The sequence below is a fragment of the Aptenodytes patagonicus genome, chromosome 2, assembly GCF_965638725.1.
Source record: "Aptenodytes patagonicus chromosome 2, bAptPat1.pri.cur, whole genome shotgun sequence".
NCBI lineage: Eukaryota > Metazoa > Chordata > Aves > Sphenisciformes > Spheniscidae > Aptenodytes > Aptenodytes patagonicus.
Window position 1 is genome coordinate 5,225,433 of NC_134950.1, and position 23,235 is coordinate 5,248,667.

The following is a 23,235-nucleotide window of genomic DNA, read 5'->3' on the forward strand; positions in this document are numbered from 1 at the left end:
ACCAAGATGTAAATGAAGTCAGCAGATGCACAGAGCCCCTGTCCTGACACAGGGATGCAGATACGACCATTTGTTGGAGTTCTTAGAAGCCTGCAGTATTTTAGTTAGCTGTAATGCAACTGGCACAAACTACTAATGGACTAAAGATGTGTTTGGCACCATTTCATAGAGGAATTCATGTCTCATAACAGTCCACTGGAAGTGAAGGATCCTGAGCTGTGCAAGGACAGAGGCAATGTTGGCTGGTGTTAGAAATATGATGCAGGAGCCACCTACACAGGGTGTAGATTTCATAGAAGATGACATATTGTGCCAAATACCCTAGTGACAGTTTGGCTGACAGGAATAGGGTCATACATTTTGGGAAGATTTCTAGGAAAAGAGGAAGTATGATATTCTTTTAGCCTGAAGTTGCTGTTACTGTTATTGCTGAAGAAATAAAAGAATACATGGGATAGTACGGTTGCCAATAAACAAGGCATATTCTTTACAGAGTCACCATTTGTGTTACAGTAAAGAAAGTGTCAGTTTAATTTCTTAATGGCTGCTGCAAGCTTAATCTTTCATTTAAATGCATTTGTTGTACTTGCATTAAAATTTTTCCATCACCTCTGCTTAGACTGCACATTTCTTGGAGCAGTTGCAGAGTATTCTGCTAATGTGTGGTACAAGTATGGCTGAATAACCAAGTGGGGTGAAGAAACCCTGTCATGAGGGCTTCTGATGACCCAAGGCTTCTTCTGGCCTTGGTATTACAGATTGCTTAAGACCATGTTACAGATTGCTTAAGACCATGCTTAAGACCAAGAACCAGGGCTCAGCGTTGGGGCCAGTTTTGTTTAATATCTTTATCAATGATCTGGATGAGGGGATTGAGTGCACACTCAGTAAGTTTGCAGACAACACCAAGTTGGGCAGGAGTGTTGATCTGCTCGAGGGTAGGAAGGCTCTGCAGAGGGACCTGGACAGGCTGGATCGAGGGGCCAAGGCCAATTGTATGAGCTTCAGCAAGCCTAAGTGCTGGGTCCTGCACTTGGGTCACAACAACCCCATGCAACGCTACAGGCTTGGGGAAGAGTGGCTGGAAAGCTGCCTGGCGGAAAAGGACCTGGGGATGTTGGTCGACAGCCGGCTGAACATGAGCCGACAGTGTGCCCAGGCAGCCAAGAAGGCCAATGGCATCCTGGCCTGTATCAGAACTAGTGTGGCCAGCAGGAGTAGGGAAGTGATCGTGCCCCTGTACTCGGCACTGGTGAGGCCGCACCTCGAATACTGTGTTCAGTTTTGGGCCCCTCACTACAAGAAGGACGTTGAGGTGCTGGAGCGTGTCCAGAGAAGGGCAACGAGGCTGGTGAGGGGTCTGGAGAACAAGTCTTCTGAGGAGCGGCTGAGGGAACTGGGGTTGTTTAGCCTGGAGAACAGGAGGTTGAGGGGAGACCTTATTGCTCTCTACAACTCCCTGAAAGGAGGTTGTAGCGAGGTGGGTGTTGGTCTCTTCTCCCAAGTAGCAAGTGATAGGATGAGGGAAAATGGCCTCAAGTAGCACCAGGGGAGGTTTAGATTGGACGTTAGGAAAAATTTCTTCACCAAAAGGGTTGTCAAGCATTGGACCAGGCTGCCGAGGGAAGTGGTTGAGTCACCGTCCCTGGAGGTATTTAAAAGATGTGTAGATGTGGCGCTTAGGGACTTGGTTTAGTGGTGGACTTGGCAGTGTTAGGTTTATGGCTGAACTTGATGATCTTAAGGGTCTTTTCCAACCTAAATGATTCTGTGATTCTATTCTATGTCTCTGTTGCCTTTTGAGGGCTTGCCACCAAACCAGCCTTGCTATCTGCAAGCATTGAGAACTTTAGATATAGCCCAGCCATAGCCAGCAGGTCACTCCCAAGCAGTTTAGAGCACCACCGTGTTACTCTCAGACAAACTTTCCAGAAGTTGTGGACAAGAGAGCAGCATACTCACAGCTGTTCTCAAAAGCATAAAGGTTGCTGGTGAGTCACAGAAAGTGTACCCAAAGCCTGGGATTTGCTGCTGTGCAGGAGGATGGGGTCTGAGGGAGCATGGGACAGGCTGAAGAAGACACTACAGAACCCTAGTTGGCATTAGAAAAAGAAAAGCTCCTGAGATGACTGAAGAATGTGATAGAGCATCTTCCTACTCTTTTATTTAGAAAAAAAATGAAACCAGACGTGTTTGGGGGCAGAGAGTAAAGGGGTATGTGTGCTCTAAAAAGGGCTGATGTTATTATAGAGATCTGATTGCCAAATTTATCATAAGCTAAGCTTGCTGTATATGAACCTCTCCCTTCTGCAGCCCATTCCCACGAGCTCCAATATGGAGCGTGTGTTTTCAATATAATTATAATAATGCACACTCACAGACATAGATCTTTAACATGGAAGGCTAATTGGAGGGCTGCTTACATTTTGAGAAGTGGCCAAGTAGTGGAAACGCACTAAGAGGAGCATAAGCTGGGAAGACAGATCATCTTTTGGGCATTTAAAAGCACTTCTCTGTTAGCCTGCTTTAGTTGCAGGTCTTGAAATGTTTTATGGGCACAGAAAAAATGCACACAGTCTCCTGGGTACTTCGGCTGAACTGCTAATCTGACAATTCACGTCCATCCTTTGATCCTGTCTGGGGGCAGGAGATAGCGGTTCCAACCTGAACCAGGCAACTGGGTTATGTTCATTTTATTAGCCTGCTGCTTCCAAGTGCCTGGCACCTGACGTCTATATTTTGACAATGATAAACTCGTATCAAGAGCACACAGTGGGAAGAAGCTTTGCTGTTCTCATCTGTTCCGTAAGACCTCTGAGTGATGGACAATGCTGTCTCTCTGATTTTACTAAAACTGCCTGAAAAAGAGGTAGAACTCAGAGAGTCTGGTTTCATTTTAGGGTGGTTTGGTGGTTTTGTGTTTTTTTTCCCTCTTCCTGTCCTCCTCTTTCTTCTGTGAAATTGAAGAGAATTGAAGTGCTTTGATTCTGCTCTTAAGTTTTTTGACACTTGGTCTACTGAAATATTTGTTGGAAATAAAGCCAACTTTTTTTGCTTGATAGACACAAAAAATGCAGATGTATGACATGCTCCTGGAAAGCATGCAGATCTTTGGGTAATCCGGCCTAAACACAGAGTTCTTCTGAAGTGTACTCCAAATAACTTGGATTTCAAGAATTTGCCTTTTACTGAAATAATGCAAGTTCATTCAAGTGATTGAAATTTCAGAAGGAAACCAAAAGAAAACATATATTTATCCTGTAGCAGTACTTTCCACATGGGCATGAGGTAGCAGCAACCTAGACCCATTTTGAGTTTGATATGCTGTACTGCAGCTTAGTTTTCTAAATTTGCATTGTCAAAATTTTCCCATGCTCAAAGCACAATCAGTGAAAAAAAAAAAAACAAACAGGAGTCTCATAGGATAGTAAGAATAGTCTTATAGGAAAAAAAAAATCAATGAAAAATATCTTTTTAAAATAGTAACCTTTAATGAATGTCCTTCTCCATGATTAAGACTCCAATGTACATGAGTCAGGCAGATAAGTAATAATAATTTCCCTTTTTTCAAGTTACTTCATGCACAAAATAATTTATGCAAAGCACAGAATGAGAGTGAGCTGACTGTAGAAACAGAGATAACAGAAAAATTTTACTGCAAGACCCTTTTTTTTCGTGAGCTAATTGCAAAGTTCGGTGTCACGGTCTGTCAGGTTGGAGGCAAGAGGAACGGATGCAGTTCCAGGAGTGAGTTTCAAAGGGGTGTCTTCTGCATCTTTAATTGAGCTGTCATGTTTCAGCAGGTTTTCATGTTCATGTGTCCACATCCTCTGAATGTTTACCCCTGAAGTCAGAGCAGCACAAAAAGCTTAACAGACCTTTCTTGACTCTTTACAACTAGATTACGAGGCTATGAGTATCAGTAAGTGCTACATATTTGTTTTACAACAGAGCCTAAAGGGTCCTGTTAAAACTAGGGACTACTGGGTTCAGGGCACACCCTCCACCCAGAAGAGATGTGTTAAGAGCACTTGCCAATACATGAAAGGTTTATCCCTGTTAGCTGTCACGGGGGAGACAAATTTATCAGATCCCTGGAGGGCTGCTGAGCTCTTTGTGCGTTTGATGGCAGGACAGAAATACATGTATTTGACTTTCCCCTTCTTGACCCATCTCTCTCCTGTCCAACTGGGTTGTTGCATAGGACGTTCCTGTTCTGGCCAGTCACAACTATAAATGGGCAGTCAATGCTGCTTCAACTCTTAATTCTCTGTGTATGAACTCCCCTTGATTTGAACCACCTTAGACTCGCAGGGTCCAAGGGAAGGAGATAGTTGATCAGAATCTCCAGGGGGACATGCGTAAATAATCCAGGAGAGAGAGGAGAATAAGTTTGCCCAGCAAACTAGGTAGACTTTTTGGAAGGAGCCAGTCCCAAGGTGCAATCTCTCTCAATGTCCAGAAGCCCTTATAGCCCTTTTTTTTCTTTGTCACAACAGCCCCCATGATCAGCCATTAGCTGGCCAGCCCTGATGGTATTTGCATCCTCAAGCTAGGGAGATGCTCTCACTTCATAATTTACTGTCATTATCTAATACATATGGAAACTGTAAAAGGCTGGTCCCTTCAGGGAGCTCAAACAGTGATTAACACTGCTGGATTTCTTCTGGCTTCTCTAGTAATGTAGAGGGAAAAGGACAGGGCTGAAAGGGGTAATCCTATTTGGGTAATCCATCTAGCTTACAGAGGAAATAGTTGGCATTTTTGCTAGCAGTCATATTCGTTCACAATTAAGGATGCTTCCTATGTACTTGGTACCAAATCCACCTCTGTTCCTTGGGCCAAACCTCAGTGAAGAACACGTTTTGAAAATATATGGCCATTCTGGCTATCGGACAGCAAGATGAGAAACAGTCTTGGGCTATGATACCTTTCAAAATTTCCCCTCGAGCAGAGTGGAGCCAACATTTTCTCTTGGTTTTCTGTCTTCTGTGTGGTAGAGATCTTTCCGATGGATGGTTGTGTTCATATATATTTGTGGGTGCTTGAAATGTTCAGGTGACATTGCCTGCCCTGGCAAAGTTCAGCCGTGCAGAAATCGAAATGTAAGCAAATGAACAAAAAGAAGGAAAAAAGGATTGATGGTGTAGATTAAATCCAGAGTGAAACTGTAATTGTCAGTGAGGTAAATATATCTGTTTCCAATAAAACACACATTTTTAACTGTGCTATTGTTCAAATTGCTGATGAAGGCAAATAACATATATTTCATATAGTCAAAGGGTACACATTCTTACACACTTAGCTGATTCTTACTATAAGTAACAGAGCATAATTGCTGGTTTTCTCTGTCGTATTATTAGGCGATGTGACATTTCGCTGAGCTTTGCTCTCATAGGTATAATTTCTCCCAGCAAGTATTTCTGTATTTTACAGACAGGCTGTAATGTTATAGAGCAAATATGTTGTAGTTTGATTTTGGCTAAACTCTGAGTGGCCAAAATGTCCCCTCCACAATGGGAAATTATACTGTCAGCCTCTCTGTCAGTATAATTATATGCTGCTTTAAGGGATTTCTCAGAGTTTTGAAAAACAGCAAAGTTTCTCAGCATTATACCCAAGGAAAGGATAGGTTCCTTTCACATCTCTCATTGCTGCTGTAGATTAGCGTGCCCGGTCATCAGTATGGAAACAGAACAATCAGTGTATACTTGTCACAGGAGGCAAAATATGTCCTTCCTTTACCTTCTCGGCTTTTGAGATGTGTTTGGGGAGAAAGTGGTGCTGCTACAACCTTCCTTTGGTTCCCCAAGTAATATTTTACAGGTGGGACCAAGTTTCCAAAAAGCAGCAGTTCAGCAAACTGTAACCAGATAATGCTCTTAAACTGTAAAGGTGCTAAAGGCACACCCTTGTGGACCTCCAAAGTAAGGTCTATGAGTACCACTTGCATCTCTTCACTTGCAAGGTTACAAGGCTTATTGGGATTTTGTTACCCTGAACACTGAAGTATCTATCACCCATTGTGGTTTTGTATAAAGTACACAACAGAATGTGTTCATGCTCTCCAACTTGCGATATCTGGGTGACTACTTAGAGAGCTAATTCCATTATGCTCCTTCACAGGGTTGTCAAAAGTGTTTGTACCAGATTCCTGCCTCTGATGCAGTCTCTGAATTACAGTCTAAGAAGATGCAAAAACATTGCAAGGAGAGGTGTAAGTTGGGTAGTAATTATGCCCAGTGACCAACGAGGTTGGTGGGACATGAAGGAATCGGTTACACTGTGTTGTTAGCTGGCCTCAGTGTTGTAGCTGTGGAACCAGCCACTTTAATGCGTGGCTCCCATGTTGATAGGAAGCTGGAGGTGGCATGCAGTCAGACTCATCTCCCATGTCTGGCCCCACGCACCACACCCTGTACGCTCTATTCATAAGCTTATTTATTTCAATGAGTATTTTAACAGTGTCCCTTGCATGGTCGCCTTGGCAGTTGGCAAAATGAGCATCTTTAACTAGAAAACATATGTTGAATCATGTGGTGACATGAGTCCTTCAGGTTAAAAATGGGCTCTTTTTGGCTTTGGCAAGCAGAGTGATGGATTTTGAAAAACTAGAAGGAGCACTCATGAATAGTGCATGTACTTGAGTATATAATGCAGATTTTTATTGGTATTAGGGAAATAGAAAAAAAAATCATTTCCTGGAAATGACTACAAACTCCTGATACCCAAGGACCTTATAATCACTCCTTTAATTTTCTTCTTAAATTCTTCTGTATATGACAGCTGCTTTTTTTGTTATGGGAAAAATAAGGAAAAGATCAGATTCTGACACACCAGCTAATGAAACTCAGTCAAAACTGGGGAAAATATGATGAAAACTTGGTTTGTTTGTGATGTTTTTATTTTTTTCATTCATTTAACTCAGCAGGAATCATATAAATTGTTTCTGGACATATTTCAACAAAGAAAAATAAAGGGAAAATTATATATCTGACTCATATTTCCGTATGACCAATCACATCACCAGTGACATGAAACTTGCTTACTTTATTATAATATCCTTCTAAAAAGGAAATTAGTTTGGGTGAGAAGTAGAAATGAGGGGGGGGAAATAACTTTTCTCTGTCTCTCAGATATTTACATGACTCCTCCTGTACCCTGCTAGTATATTACTAACAACCTCATAAGTATTAATGATTCAGTGTCTATTACATGCCAGGGAAGGATAGATTGTTTTTACAAGAAAGCTGAGTCACAAAATATGTGACTTGCCCAAAGTAACACAGCAAGTCATCTGTTGAGTTCAGAAACAAATCCAGCCCCTGCCTTAACTCCAGTGCTTCAGGCATCCTTACTACATCCTTTCTTCCTCTTTTTTTCTTATGTAGGACTTTTTCCTTGTGAACTATTTGAGGTCAAACCCATGGGGAACACAAGTGCCGCAGCATCCATATAGATGAACTTGTGTCAGGTGTATACTCCAGGTCCTAGCTTGTCCTTCCCTTGCACCGGCGAAGCTCTCTGGTTCCTCTGGAGGAATCTTTTTTTTGCTTGCAGAGGAGTCTGCGAGCTCTGTCCCTTGGTGGTAATGCCAACCCTAGTTAGAAATGCCTCATGGATTCCTGTTTTCTGGCTTAGAGATTGTGAATCTTTTATATTCATCCATGCACCAGAGTTCTTAATTATTTTCTTTCTTAATGCATGAGACAGTGCAAGGAACACAAGGGACATTGCTTGGCTTTGCTGGGGAGGGGTGAAGGGCTAGACTGTAGCAAGGAAAGTGCGTGTGTCTACACGTGGTACCTCCCTTGGCTGCATCTCAGCACTGACTTCTCTGACCCTCTGTGGGCAGCACCCAGCTGGGACTGCAGAGTGTAAGAGATGCTAAGATGTGCATGAGACCAACCCTTGTCTGTGGGGGCTATTATCACAATCTGGAGAGATACAGACCTGTCAAAGACAACTGGAGTTTCACATCCAAATGGTGACTGCTGCCTTCGTTTCCATTGTGTACAATCGTGTACCCATGTTACGGTGATGTGCCAGTTTTGGGGTGGAAGACTTTGGAAACTCAGTAGCAGTCTTTGCCCTGGTGACTAATATTTTCTCTTCTGTTGAACACGCAGGGAAAAAAGGGGGAGCCTGGATTCCCAGGAATCAATGGTCTGATCGGCCCTCAGGTAAGTGATGATTTCTTCATTTTCACGTAATATGTGGAAAAACATATTTTGCGGCAACAGGTGACTTGGAACCACAATGCAGCATGCCGTGACCTTGTTCTCTTCTCATCTGCACCATCTTTGAAGTTGGTGTTTCTCCTTTAAGAGCCAAACTAATTTATCCTGTTGTGATTAAGAGAAGTCTGCCTGTCTGGCAGCAATTACTTTTACCTTCTACAGTTTTTCAGCATCTTTGAAGAGGGACATAAGGAGGTGTTTCGTATGTGATTTCCCCGTTGCTTGTGCACAGAGCAGTATCATTCCAGAGGGAGAGCAATGATTTGTGTTTTGTAATATTTAGGACAGTGTCTCAGCTAATCGTTGGCTGTGTGAATTGGCAATTGCAGATATACCTCCTGTGCTGCAGTCTTGAGGGAAGAAGCAGTTTAAAAGGTATTTGCTATTCAGAAAGCACACTTCTTTGAGCACAAGACTTTTTTGTGACTTTGATACTCACATTTCTACTTGTTATAGAGGGATAGGTGTTGGCTTATTGAAGAAGGTAGAGACAGGGGCTTAAAACTAAATGTTTGTTCTCCCCGTGAGGATGTCTTAAGTTAGTGATGCCTTGGCTCCTTTTTTTTAAAGCTTTTGGCAAGTTAGTGCTCCAAATTGCACCATCTGTAACATCATAAGGGCAAAATAGTGCTATGTTACGAATTGTCAGAAAGGATTTGGCTCCACCTGGGATCAACCCATTCTGCCCTGTATTATAATAACACTGACACTTGCCTCTGGCTTGGTTTCTTGCTAACTTTGTAGCCAAAGTCAGCTAACCTGAGTCACTTTGTAGGGTCACCCCTGCAATAAGAAAAATATCTGTAGGAATATCCTCAAGCAGAAAAGATGCAGCCTCGCTTTTAAGCTGACCACTCAGGATAATACTGAACATTTCATTCATTCCCTTTTCAATAATAAATTAATGAACTGGGTCTTTGGCTTTGGGATTTTGTTTCAATAATCGGTTAAGTTTTGGGCAGCAATGGAGAGCCTCCATTACTACAGCTGTCGGTGATGTACTGCAACAAACAGCACACTGCTAGACAGCAGATGCTGATTTTTCATTTATTTCCTCGGGCAAGCTATGCCCTTGTAACCAGGAAACATGATCTAGAAATGGTTTCTGTGGCAGACATTTTGTAATGAGCTGTTCACATGTCTGTGGAGGATGTCAGAGAGGCAATCCAAGGGCTTGCCACCCTGTGCAGGTGAGGGCCCTTGTGTCCAGCTGGGAACCTTGCCCTGCGAAACACCACTTGATACTCGTTTACATATTTTTAAGACTTTTTCCTTTGGTACAGTATCTGGTTTGCATGAATTCATCAGCGGCCTTCAAGAGGAATGAAGACAGTATTTCTAATGGATTTAAAAGATTTTGGTTTGTTTTTTTTTTTTTCCATTGGATAACATTAAAACGTCTCCGCAAGCCTTCTGAACCACTGGGGGAAGATTTTTCTCCATGCATTATTTCTAAGATATCTGACACTGTCCATCCAAACCATGTCACACTTGCTCAGCTTAAGTTCCCTGCAACTTTTAAAAAATATATATATGCATGTGTTAGCGATTTTATAAATGTATCTGAGAAAATTGCTGACATAGCATTAAGTAATTTTTCTTTCTGCACAGGCTAAATAAGGTTAGCAAATTTTATGTTAATTAAAACCACATACTAACCCCATTGTTCCTCCAAGCTAACTGTAAGAATGGAAAAAATATTGTTCCTATTCCTGCAGTGGCACTCTGTTCTGGACAGTAATAACTGCAGATTTCCATATTTCTGTTTGGAGAAAGTGCTTACATTCAGTTTGTGACAAAACTACTTTTCAGCTTAACAGCACAGTGACATTAGATTTTTTAAAGCACTTTATCAGCTTTTTTTTTTTTTCTTAATCAGACAATGCCCCAAAAATACCCAAGACGAAAAGTGGTTTCCTTATACAGTAGTTACATAGTTATTCTTCCAAGTCATGTATGGAAGTCTGTCACCTGTTCCTTTGCTATCTCCATTGCGTTGAGGGCCAACTAATTTCAGCTGGCCATACATAAAATAGATTAGGACGCTAAAATAACCTCCCTTTACTCTGCTATTTTAAATTTAAATATGCTTTTGTTTTCTAAACTGATTCCCCCCATTGATAGCTGTATGGGCAAAAGGAAGGAGTGGATATAGGAGCTGTAGAAGGCACATTGTTGCTGAAAGGCATAGAAAAGACCATCTAAAGTTATTGTTGGGCTTTGTCAAGAAAAATAGTTGCTGCCATGCTCAGTCCAACTGAGAAGCCACGGAAGGATTAGGCAGCTGTGCAAGGGAACCAACCTGAGAGCTACTCTGGAGCAGGGTCAGCAGATCCAGCGATGAACCGCAGTTGAGATGATGTCAGTCTGACTCTCAAGGACCATTGACTGGGTGTGGTCACATTTGAGAGTTAAAAGTGTCAAATCCTGAAGCAGCAGCTAGAAGGCAACATCTCAGCTAGGCTGGGGATGTTTTGTGACAATAGGGTAGCCCTAGTTTTGCCTCTCTTCTTGCACACACCAACTCAAAATGAATTTTAATCCAAAAAGATTTTTAAATGTTTTTTTCCTTCTAAATCAGCTGTGGTGGTGAACCAGTCCATGTGCTTATTTGCTCCATGTTGTCCAGTCAGTGCACCCAAAAATGAGCATTTATTTTCCAGTGACCTTTAGAAATGGTGCATCTTGCAACATCATTAAGCCATGGAGTAGACACTCTGGGTCTGGGTCTTATTTACCCTCTGGATATGAATGATTTTCCTGCAGCAAGGACACAGACATCTGAACTCATAATGTGTTTATGTTGTTTTTATTTATTTGTACTATTTCAGTTTCCAGGAACCTTAATCATGGGCCAAACTTCTATTGCAGTAGGCTGTTCAAGTACAGACTGAAAAATGAGCATTTCTGTAAAGCGCTTTCAGTTGAAATAGGTGGATGGGTACCAAGCACGGGAAACAATGAGGCTGTGCATTTCTGCATGGTCGCCCGAAATCTCGGTATACCTTGTCTATCCCATCATCTGTTGCTAGGAAGAGTTCAGAGAAGGGGCTGAAGGCAGTTGATGAGGTACCTCTGCAAATGCTTTTCTAGCCATGAGGGGTATCCTGAGGAGGAAGGAGATCTGCAGTGAGGCACTGTACACTAAGTGAGCCATGAAGGCTGTGTTCGCAGGCTCAGCAGAGACGGGAGCTGATGCCCCAGTGCTAACCGAGGGCTCAGACACTCTGAGCTGTATCACTGAATTACCAGGGCTGGGATTTAGCTCCAAATGCAAGCACTTGTTGGGTTAAGGATGGGGATGCAGGCGTCTGAGCTCCTGTTGATGAAGATCCGGTTAATATCATCAGTGAAGCCTGAAGCTCTCCTAAAGCAGGTACCTACAAATGGTCCACTGAGCCACTCTCTAGATTCCCCGAGCTGAGCAGGTACATGCTGTCCACCTGTGAGATAGCAAAACAAGTCAAAACTCTTTGAGTTTTAAACAAAAATGCCATACCTCACACTTGCAATATCTCTGGGCTGTTATTGAGGTTTGCCTTCTGCTAGATAACCTGGTAGCGTAACTGAGACCTGCGAGGAAGACCAGTACAAGCTGTACCTTTTATGGTCATGGCTGGCAGTGATTTAATTAGTATAGACTTGTCTGTAGGGTGTGAGCTCAAACCCAGCTTTTCTTAAGTAATTCAGGAAATAAATAATATCCTCTGAAATACATGGTGTCCTTAACGTCCTTTTTATAATGCAGGTTAATACTGCAAAATGTAAGAAAAGCTGATACTCCAACTCCAGCTGCAAAGCTCAGGTTGAACTCAAACTATGTCAGTGCTGCTCGAAATTGGAAGATACTGCTCAGAGCTACCTTTAGTACGATCTATACCTTTAACAAAAATATGAAAAAAAAGTCTTCACCTGTGCAGATCACTAATAATACTGAAACGAAAGACCATAAGGGATGTTTTTTTGTTATTTTTCTGATTTGCTGCACTGACTCAGTAAACTAACTCGAAGCAAACACAAAGGGAAATAAATCTTCCTCTGTAGACCAAAGAAATCGTGTCCATACCTTACACTAAGTGATGAAATTAAACAAATACTGCCTTTCACTGGAAGCAAGAAATTCTCCTGGAGAGACTGCTGTGTACAAAGTCGACTTTATTCAGTATTTTTACAGAGCTGGAAAGACAGTTCAGAGAATTTTTGTTGAAAAAACTTTATTTTTAAAAATAATGTTGGTACTCCAATTACAATGCCACCTGGTGAAATAACTGGAGACCTCATCCGCTTATGAATTATGGCACTATCATTGAAGCTGACTACAGAGCATGCATCATAGGTAAATGCTCAGATCTGTTGACTCTTTAGGCTTTTGGTTTTCAGTGTCATCAGCAACAGCCTTTTTCTATATCCTCATATCTTTGTCTTGGCTTGTAAGGCAGGATTTAAGCAAAGAGAGCAATATGGTGCTCTAATGCAGCATTACTGAAAATAATTCGCAGTAGTTGTGCTGGTGGATACTGTAGTGCCTGGGGTGAGAAATGAAGAGCAGATTTGAGGAGCTGATCCCAGAACCCACTCAGATGCAGCAGAGGAGAAATGGAGAGTTGGACTATCAAGGGACATAGTGAGACACGTGGACTGCTCCACAAAACTAGCTGCAACAGCCTCATTTCTGATGGGAGAGAAGTAGAAATAAAGGGGAGACAGTGCAAAGCCAACAGGAAGGGTCTATGGGGACATTCTGAGAGATGAAATTGCAGGGAATAATTGGTTTTGAAGTGGAGACAAGCACAGACACTGGAGGGGAAAATGCTGCCAGCACCGTAGTTACGCATTTTGCTGTCATTGTGGCAGCAGACAGGATGCTCCTGCATGTCCTGGAGGTTATTCTCGTTCATAAAGCTGGCACACTGCCTAAAAAGCCCAGACCACAGTCCGTTTTGACATGGGTTAAGGGCTTATCTAAGCCTGTCTCATAGTGTAAGAGAATCCAGTCATCAGCATGGACTAATATACAGAAAATATGTCTGTGCAGGCTTGGCCTCCAGAGACACCTATCTGGAAAAGCCATCAGACTTCAGTTTCCATCTTGGAATGGCATTTGTTCACCTACCTCTAAAACATAGCCATTCCTTGTTTCATGGAAAAGAGATTTAGGCCAGGCAGCCTATTGATGTAGTCACAGACAAAGGTTTTTGTTCCTTTTCAGAGCTTCCTTAGGGAGTGCAGAACCTAAATCTTAATAGCTCTGCCTTTCCCAGCCTGTCTTTCAGCAAGGTACACACTGGCAGAGGAGAGCATCCTTTAGTGGATCCTGGAGGACAGGCACAGCTGTTCCTCCAATATGGAGAGTGTCAGATTTCTTTCCTGAGAACTGTCCCTGCATTACATTGTCTAAGGAATGGAGCTGGATGAAACACAAGCCTGAAAAAATCCACACCCCCGGCAATGTTTTTAAAGATGTCCCCCCCCCCACGGCACACACACACCTCTACACACTATTTGGATTTTAATTAACATTTGAAATCTTTTTGTTTCAAAACAACAGTTTGATAATACTTTGATTTAAACATTTTGATGAAAGATCCATGTTTTGCATTTGTTTTCCAAACTGAGTTTGTGTAGTCCTGTTTTAGAATAAAGTTTTCATATATCAGTTTTTGCTTCAGCATCTAGGAAGTACACATCAGAGTCTTTGCCAGCCAGAAAAAAAAACCCCACACTATGATTATTTTCTTCTAGATCAGACTTTTAAAGGGGCAACACCGGGGACTGGATTTGGGACAGGGACTCTCATCTGTATAATTCATCAAATGATCTCTGAAAAAGGTGATCATTTAAATCAGGTACTTTAATCTGGATTCAGCTAAAAAAGGGAAGCAAAGAAAATAGATGGCGTGAGATTTTGGGGTTAAGCATTACAAGCTGTCCTGCTTCTGCTGTTTTATGTTTTTTTTTTTAATCACAAATAACTGCTGTCAATTTGGTCCTTTCTAAATACATAGAAAGGATAGTTCTTGCTCTGAAGTATACTCAGAAGTCAGGAGAAGGGCTACAATACAGAAATTTGTATACAAGTGAAACTGATTTGCTCTAGACAGTAGCAAAAGGGAGGCCTCTATAAAGGACATGTATGAGGTATTTCTGCAACTTTCATGTGATCGTGCCATTTTATTTCTCTGTCTCCCAGTCACTTGCTGTAGCCCAGGCTGCAGAAAGCAAGAAATCCAGCAGGACAGTAGATGTACTGGTGTGTGCAGTCAGCTGGAGCAGGCTGTCAGCATCCTGTGCATCTCCCGTCTCAGAGAGGCTTTTATCAGGAGAGCTTTCAATTAGTGGGTGTAACATTTGTTGGTGCAACATGTGGTGAAGCTACCTGAGTAAACCAGTCTTGGGCATGCTGTCCTGGATGATTGCTCTCATGGAGAGCAATGAAACGGAATTATTAGTAGCAATTTATGGTAAGGATCAGTGTGCTTCCATTTCAAGACTTATGGTTGCATAAGGTTATTGTGGTCCATAATATAAAAAGTTTAAGAGAATAATTAGAAATTGTCTTGGATAGCAAGAATATCAAGAGTTACTAGGAGAAATAGTTGGAATGATGAGGATGTAGGACCTCATGTTTCAGGGATTATGCTGGTTGCTGACAGATGCTTGAGTGAGACTTTGCTTTTAGGTCAGACCCCTGTCTGTACTGTGTGGGGTGACTTGCATCACACTTGGGGATGCTTGGGCTGAGGCAGGGTCCTGGCTAGGGATTTTACCTCTTGATAGAAGCTCGCTCTTGTAGGGCCATGGAGAATATGTGTTTGATGGTGGGAGGTAGTTCAGTTGTTGGCAGAGAGAGAGAGAACAAAACTGGGCTATTAGGGAGGAACCAATGGAATTGGCAAGGAAAGTCTTCAAAGGTAAATTTTGCACTTTCTTTCCTGCACTTATGAATAGTCCACTCGGCCGCTGAATCAGTTTGTTGTTGTTTTTCTAAAGGTGCCTTTGCCTTCTTTCCCAGTACTGCACCCACTCTTCATGGAAGCCCCTTCTTGGAGCCCCTACCTTCTGCAGGACCTCCCAGCAATACCATCCTTGCAGAGGTAGAGTAGGTCCAAGCAGAACTTCCATGTCCCTGGTGTCTGAGGTCACTCCATCCAGTTGTGTCCACAGTGTGGTATTTTCTCTTGTGCTGGGCTCATTTGGACTGTTGATTCTTTTCTTTGAATGCCGAAGCCTTTGTTAAGTGATGGATGGTCTTGACCAGGTGTCTCCTGATGGGACTAGAGCTCCTTAACTGCAGGACCCTCCTGCAATAGCAGCTGAACCAACGTCCACAGAAGCCGATGCAGGGATCCCCAGGAATTATATCAGCAGCATCAGTGCATCCCAAGGCACATCTTTCTGGGATTTTTTAGTTGTGCTCACTGCTCACATTTGAGGCACTCTGCAAATGCTAATGTTGTTGGTGGGATGACTCCTTGTCTGTCTGAGTTGCAGTGAAAGCAGATCATGGGAGGCAAATGCATCTGCAGGTCCCTTTTTTGGTCACTTTGCCCCATCTATTGGTGAGAGGCTGTCTTCTTTTTTGGCTGAATTTTACAAGTGTATTCTAAAAAGACCGCTTATCTGCTACCTTCTCTGTCAAACCATGCCACAAATAACTCCTTGCCCTCACTTTTTTACACCATTTTCTTCTCTTCAGCTACATTTCTCCTTAAACGTGAAATGCTAATATTGATCCATGACTCATAATACCTTACTCACAAAGGCTGTGCTTTGTGATATTGAATGGTGACACAGGTCTAGCAGGGAAAATGCTGACCGGCCATTTTCTATCTTGTATCAGTTGCTCAGTTCCAATTCTTTACAGAGAGTTTGAGCGGGGGGTGGTTGGTTGTTGGGTTTTTTTTAAGTACAAACACACCAGAACTCCCCCTGTGCTGCAAACTGAAAATGAATGAAATCATTGTGTTAGAAAGACAGAAAGAGACAGCCAGGGTAAAATTTCAACTCCCTCAGATATCCAATTCTCACATCCATCCTCATGTTGTTTGCTTAGGTCCTGATCCAAAAAAAACACGAACACATGCTTCATTCTGAGCACAGGAGAAATCCTATCTTGTCTACAATGGAAGCTGGAAGTAACAAACACCCCTGCATCTCAGGCAACCTGTTAAGATCTGTTGAGTATGGAAACAAATTTCTCAGCTAGGAAGCCAAATTTAACAATTTGCTCAATACACAAAAATAAATCCCTCTGAAAATTGGATGGCTATTGAGAGAATATTTTCCCTAAGAGAGACAGCTGTTGGAGGGAGATGAGTAAGAAAGACTGTTAGGATGTTTCCAACTGAATGTGTGCATTGAAGTATGAGTTTGTGAGGACCTTTTACTATCAACAAAGTTAATGTAGAGCATTAAAATAGTCGTGCATTTGTTTTAAAACACCTGATCCACTACATCCTTTCTCCATAGTCTTGGATTCATATTTTTACCTCCCCCGCCTCCAAAAAAAAAAAAAAAGCCTAAACCACAAGCCTGTTCCATTCATTAGTTACTTCAGAGATCTTTTTGCAGAGGTAAATTGTTCCAGAACTCCTCTGTCTCTTGTACTGGAGTGGAGGATGGAGCTCACCTTGCAGCAATAGTAATTAGTGGCTTAAGCAGGAGATCCTGTTCTGCTCATGAGCATGGTTCCCTTGGAGCTCAGTTTGGCATCTTGCATTTTTTTGGTAGAAGTTAATGAAATAAAGCTCAGTGCTTTTGCCCATTTTGAATAGGGCCCTGACTGCACAGGGAAGGACCTGAGGCTTTCAGCCACTATCGGAGAGTTCAATAAACTGGTTTTGCTTCCTTTCTTACAGGGACCTCCAGGGCCCCCAGGCATTGCTGGACCCCCTGGACCACCTGGAGCACCAGTAAGAAAACAAGCTTAGTGGTTTTTTTGTTTTATATCAAGGAGAAGAAAAAACAGCTGGGGAGAATTTTAGGTCATGGATTTCAGTGGGAACTGAGTCAGGGCCTCTGGTAATGTGTGTTTTCTCTTAGATTTTCTCACTGAAAAGCCACAGCTGGTCCTAGAGGGCAGCTTCTCTGTGCCGAGCGTTGGAACCGCATTGGTGCTACCTGGGGATAAGTCAATGTCTACAGGACTCCCCACAGCAGAGACCTGACTGCCGTGGAAGGGAAAATTGCATTTAAATTCAAAGCGGCAACCTCCAGTGAGATTGCTGCAGGGACAGAAATACTGATTTATTTTTTTTTCTTCTGATTTAATTTTTCAGGGACTGCCAGGAGAAATTGGAGTTTCTGGTAAAACTGGACCACCGGGACCAGCTGTAAGTGTTGAGGAACTGCTTCCTTTGCTTCCATGCTCTCCATGACTTCAGATACTTTAATTCTCATGTCTTTGCCTCCTTTCCTGCAGCTTGTCTGCACGCAAGGTTTTAATGTGGGCTCCAACACTGTCGCCTTTAATGCAGACATTAGCCTCTGATACCTTTTATGACCAAGAATTTTACCAGACGCAGCTCCACTATTCCTACACACTGGAACCGTGATGTTTTCTTTGTATGATACCTTTCAAAAGTCTTTTTGCATTTGGCAAGATATTGTTCTTTCAAACCTGGGGTTTCCTGAATTAGGCCAAAGAACTGAAATTAAAATCTCAGATTTAGCAGAGCATAGCAATTTCTGTTGGCTGTTAAGTCAAGAAAGGTTGATTATTAAATATTCAGTATTAGGAAGTGCCACCTACAGCCTGCAGTGTTTGGGGATTGACTGACACTTGAAAGGGGACAAAACTTTTTGTCGCCATTTTAAATGCATTATGGGAGGTAATTTTAATTCTTATCTTGCTGAACAATTCTGTCACTATGTGTTGTATAATTTAATTTTAGGAGTCTATGTATTGTATAAGAAATTACCAATATTTCAAAGGAGAAATAGACTTTAAAAAATCTTTATAGCTACAGATAATAGACACTCATAGAGAATGATAAGTAAAAAAGTAATTTTTAAAGTTATTTAAGAATCCCCAGTGCATAAATCTCTATACTGTTGTTTCTCTGTAGCAACACTGACATCCAGTGGTCATTCACCAAAACTGGGATACTGGTAAAAGGGCCAAGCAGATATGTGCATTGTGAGAACTTGTGTATATTTTGAGTCCCAGCAGGGAAAAAGTCAGAACAAAATGCATGAGGTGGTTCTTCTTTTCTTAAACTTAGGTCAGTGGCAAGAGGGACGAACTGAGTGTGCTTATGCTGAGCTTGCTGTTAATGATTTAAAGAACAGGCACTTACAGCTTATGATTTTCTCTTGTTTAGGGGTTGCCTGGCAAAGATGGATTAAATGGGCTTCCTGGGCTTCCAGGACAAAAGGTAAGTGACGCCACATACACTGGTATTAAGCTACTTACCTGGGCAGCTTACCTGGGTGAGCTAGCAAGCGTAAGCGAGAAGGGGAGCAGACCTCCAGAGCCAAACACGCCTCACCAATCCCACATCACTGAGCCACCAGTGAAGCTCTGGGGCCAAGACAGCTGGTGTGATTGCACTGTACTGAGTCGTTATGAAGATGGAGCTGGTTGTAAATACAGCAGGGATGAGAGATCCTCTTCCAGTCTTCAACTACTGCATCCTATTTGGCAAACACAGCTGAGCATGGCAAACAGAGAAGCTTCTACTGTCACTCAGGAAAGCCAGTGACACTGGCAAGTCAAGGCATGTGTCCAAGGCACAAAGAAGAAGAACAAGTAAGTGTGGCAGGCTCCAAAGATGTTCCTTTCTTTCCTCCCTGAAGGGCTGGAAAGAAGAGATGCCATCCCCCTAAGGCTTCTGTAGGTCTGTGTGGCAGAAAGACGGTTCTTCATTATTTCCTACTACTTATGCCCCATTTGAAATCTTCTACAAATGACAGATTGGGAAGAGTTGTCTCCTCTGCTGTCTCTGCAGTGGGAGAAGGGAGATAGGAGATTTAGAGGTGGGAGACACTCTGGTTGATTTGCCATCACTATGTAAATAAGTGTCAAAGAAATGTGCCATATTTTGACTATGAAGGCTAAGCGAGGCTTTGGGGATGATGACACTGCATTGGAATAAGGACAACAGCTCTTAACCACCTACTGCCTTGGACTGCACTGGCAGCGGTCTTCTTGTCTCTGATACTTGAGCACTATGACCCCTACTTGTTCCAATAACACACTACATTTATACTTGCCTCTCTCAACTGAGTGCACTGAGTGCTTGAGCCCAGGTCTAGCAGAGTCCCCAGCTCCCATTTATTGATGAATAAAGGTGAAGAATTTGAAGCCTATAACAAATTTCTGAGGCTAAATAAACTTTGGATTTTATCCACAGCCCTGTTCAGTACCTACTGCACTTCCCAGCTACGTAGCGTGTTTCAGCTCTTAATCTACTGCAGCCTCTGCTCTCCACGCTGACACCACCCATGCTGAAAGATCAGTTTCAAAGTATTTACCTGAGGCCCAGTGGCCAAGGTCCCAATCCCGCAATTATTTATTTTTCTTAACAGAAATAATGTAGACTTTCTAACCATATGTAGTTTGAAGAAACTGAATGGAGATTTTGTTTTTCAGGTAATTCACTATGGACATCTTTAATGTAACAGTGGTTGACTTTGTGTTATTCCAGAAATATTCCAGTAGGGTGATCGGTGCTGGAGATGTGATTGCAAACAGCACTAGAATGGAAAAACTTTCCAGGAAACATATTCTCACATGGCTCCATTTACATCCTCAGGCTGATACTGAGGATCTGAGTCAAAATATTCCTTGCCGCTGCCTGCAAACATGCTGCACTACCAAAGGAGTTTCTATATTAACTTCTTGTGTTCCCTGCAGGGAGAACAAGGGGAAAAGGGTGAGGAAGGCTTTCCTGGAAAAGCTGGCCCTAAGGTAAGGATTTTTATTTCATAGTTTGCTGTAGCCATTGAGTCAATCAAGGTGTGATTTTGGAAGGTCTTATACTGAAGTCAGGAGAGTAAGATTCCTCTAAAGTTGGAGGCATAAGAGGATGAGCAGCTGTGGCTCATTGCCTTTCAGAGTTCATGGTGTTCCAAAATACCAAACCCTCTCAAATCTGCATGTGTAGGGAGATCTGACCTGGCCCTTGCGTTGGCTCCCTGTGGTCTGGGTTCCCAAGCCACAAGAAGGTAACTTCAGTGCCTTATGGGAAGTAGGTAGAATGGGTCAGGACAATAGGGGACACACTTTACTAATGAGAAAGTGTTCTTACAATGGGTCAGGTCCTTGCAATGTTAAAGTTTTACTTTTGTTTTTCCAGGGTGAACCAGGGAGCCATGGCCAACCTGGTGAGCAGGTGAGCAGGAAGAATAGTCTTAGCAGCAAGGTCTACCTGTCAGTGTGATATAAAGTGACCACATGCAATAACAAAGCCACCTGCCAATAACAAGATCTATGCATGTCATTTGCATCTGCGATTGAAGATGCAACAGATGAGTGGATGAGACTCATGGTTGGACAGAGTAATGCAAAAAATCCAGAACAAAAATATGCTAAATCCAACTTTTCATTGTATCCTGGAAAATTCAATCATCTTGTTCCTGGTGGATAGGGAAGAAAATGAAGGCAGAGTGGCTTAAAAGTGCTTGTTTTCCTTCACACTTCACGCTAACCCAGGGTGCTGGTTCTAGAAGATGAGGAATTTATTTGTGACTATATGATGCAAGGGGTGATGCTGTCATTTCTAAGTTGTAAATGCTTGCTAGGAAATAACCCCAGATGACTGTTAGACTGTTACACAGTTATTTTAGTTTTTTTGTACTGGGATTCGGGTTTCAGCAGACTACTGCTGAACTCAGTGAAGAACCAGGGAAATGTCCTGTGGTTTCCTAAAGCACACAGCTGTCTAGAGCCCAGTCAGGACCACTAACCATAGATGTTAACATTGTCATCCACGTGCCAACTTTTCAACTGTATGAAAATCTGTAGAAAGAGAAATTTATATAATACAGTCCTGTATCTTTGGCATACATCTTAGGATTTTGGAGTACAGAGTATACACCAGCAATGGAAGAGTCTCAGAGCCTCAGTATTCTCTTACTCCTACCAGCCTCAGTCTGATCTTCTGCTGTAAAGAAGAAATGGGAGAATGGTCATGACCTCTGCTCCCATGTTGCCTTTTGCAGTAGAGCAGAACATGTGCCACAAACTGGACTTAGAGGGAGTAATGGAGGAAGCTGTCCATGAGGCGTCTCATAGAGCAGCTTTGCATAAGCTGTGGCAGTCTCTCCGTGACCATTAAATTTTAGGAATTGCTTACCATTTTTCCTATTTGTCAGGGTGTCGCAGTCAGACTCCCTACCGCTATCTACCCCTCGAAGGAATAAGGTTCTGGGCCCGAGCTACCAAGTGAGTTTTATTGGGATAAGGCACTTATTAAGTAGATAACAATTATGTCGCCCTGCGAGTGAGGACTATGCTGCTTCTATTCCAAAATTCCCCATAATCTACCTAACAGGTATCACTCAATTCCCAGGAAAGTATCCTTACCTGGCGTCCCAAGTAAGGGGAGATCACCACGGCGTGGGCCAGCCGTTCCTCAGGAGCACTCGCATCGGGCTCTCAGCGAGCGGTTTCTACACCCTTCCTCGGTGGTTCCTGTGGTCACTGCCCAGCGGTGTCTTTTCGCTGTTGCCAGGCAAACAAATTGCCGGGCTTGCAGTTGCTGGGCAAGCTCGGGCCCAGTGCAATGAAGGGTCAGACCCCCGGCCAAAGCACTGCCACTCGGTCTGGATTGTCTCCCCACACAGGGCTGTTTTGAATTCTAATACCACCTTCCACAACACTTGCCTTTCTCTCCACAGCGTGGTGTTCTCCGCGCATTTCATAAATGTTCTCTTTTTTGTCACCTCAGTCATAAATTAAAACATTGAATAGTGCAGACCCTTAGGGGACTTCACTTCATATATCCTCTGAATTTGACAGGAAACAGGCAATAACAGGTGTGTGAATGTAGTTTCTTCAATCAGTTGTACACCATCCTCCAGAGACGACTCTTCTACGCTGCATTTCTGTAGTTTGCTAATGAGAATGTCATGATGGCCTGTGTCAGATGTCTTACTATTGTCAAGATACATCACACAAATGCTTCCTTCTTCTCTGCTTAGTTATCATGTCCAGGGCAGGAACTGGATGGGTTTGGTATGATTAGTTTTTAACAAATCCACACTGGCTGTTTTGTATTACCTTTCTGTCCTTCAGCTCATACAAACTCATTGATGTTTTGCTTCAGTACCTTTCAGGAGGCCAAAGTTACACCACTTTTTTTATTTTTCTTCCAAATTCTCCTTTTTTCTTCTTTAACGTTAGGCCCTCTGTTTGTCCTCATGATCTCTGGGATCTCATCATCAGCCAGGATCCTACAGTGGCTCTCATAAAGCACCACTCCCTCTGTCACCAAATGTCATGGTCTTCAGAATTCTCCAAACATCACCCTGATGTTCCTAGACATACTCAGTCACCACAGCATCTTGTTCCTCACCTGATTTCTTCTGCAGACTCCTTGCACCTATATCATGATAATGTTTTGACTCTTCCCATACTTCAGAGAGAAAATCTTTAAAGCGGGGATCACCTTTTCTTCGTTCAGTATTTGTACAGCACTTAGTGCATTTGGGTTCTGTCCATGACTGAGATGCTTTGTGATATTGCACTACAAATGCAGATAGCAGAATAATTACAAATAGGAAACCACATGGTTACTTTCAAATGACAAACTAGGGCAACCTGGAGCTAAATTTGAGAATACTTGATATATTTAGAACAAATTACATGACACAGAGATCATAATTACTCCAATAGCAAGTATTACAAAGCAGAAACTCAAAGGTAAGGTTCAAAAGGAAAGAAATCCAAATGTGCAATAGTGCATCCAGAAAATTCTAGATCTGTTCGTCAGGCAACATCTGTACCGTTCAGATTAATACAGTGCAGTTTTTGCATTTCCAGACTACACCA

General features: G+C 42.5%; 1 protein-coding gene across 1 annotated transcript in view; it reads left to right on the forward strand.

The window, feature by feature from the left end:
* Positions 1–23,235, forward strand: part of COL22A1 (collagen type XXII alpha 1 chain) — a 211,580-nt gene that overhangs the window by 131,924 nt on the left and 56,421 nt on the right. The window contains exons 22-27 of the mRNA XM_076329048.1: positions 8,130–8,183; positions 17,099–17,152; positions 17,519–17,572; positions 18,563–18,616; positions 20,098–20,151; positions 20,540–20,575. Of these exons, the coding sequence (XP_076185163.1) occupies positions 8,130–8,183; positions 17,099–17,152; positions 17,519–17,572; positions 18,563–18,616; positions 20,098–20,151; positions 20,540–20,575 (306 nt within the window). The remainder of the gene's footprint in view (positions 1–8,129; positions 8,184–17,098; positions 17,153–17,518; positions 17,573–18,562; positions 18,617–20,097; positions 20,152–20,539; positions 20,576–23,235) is intronic.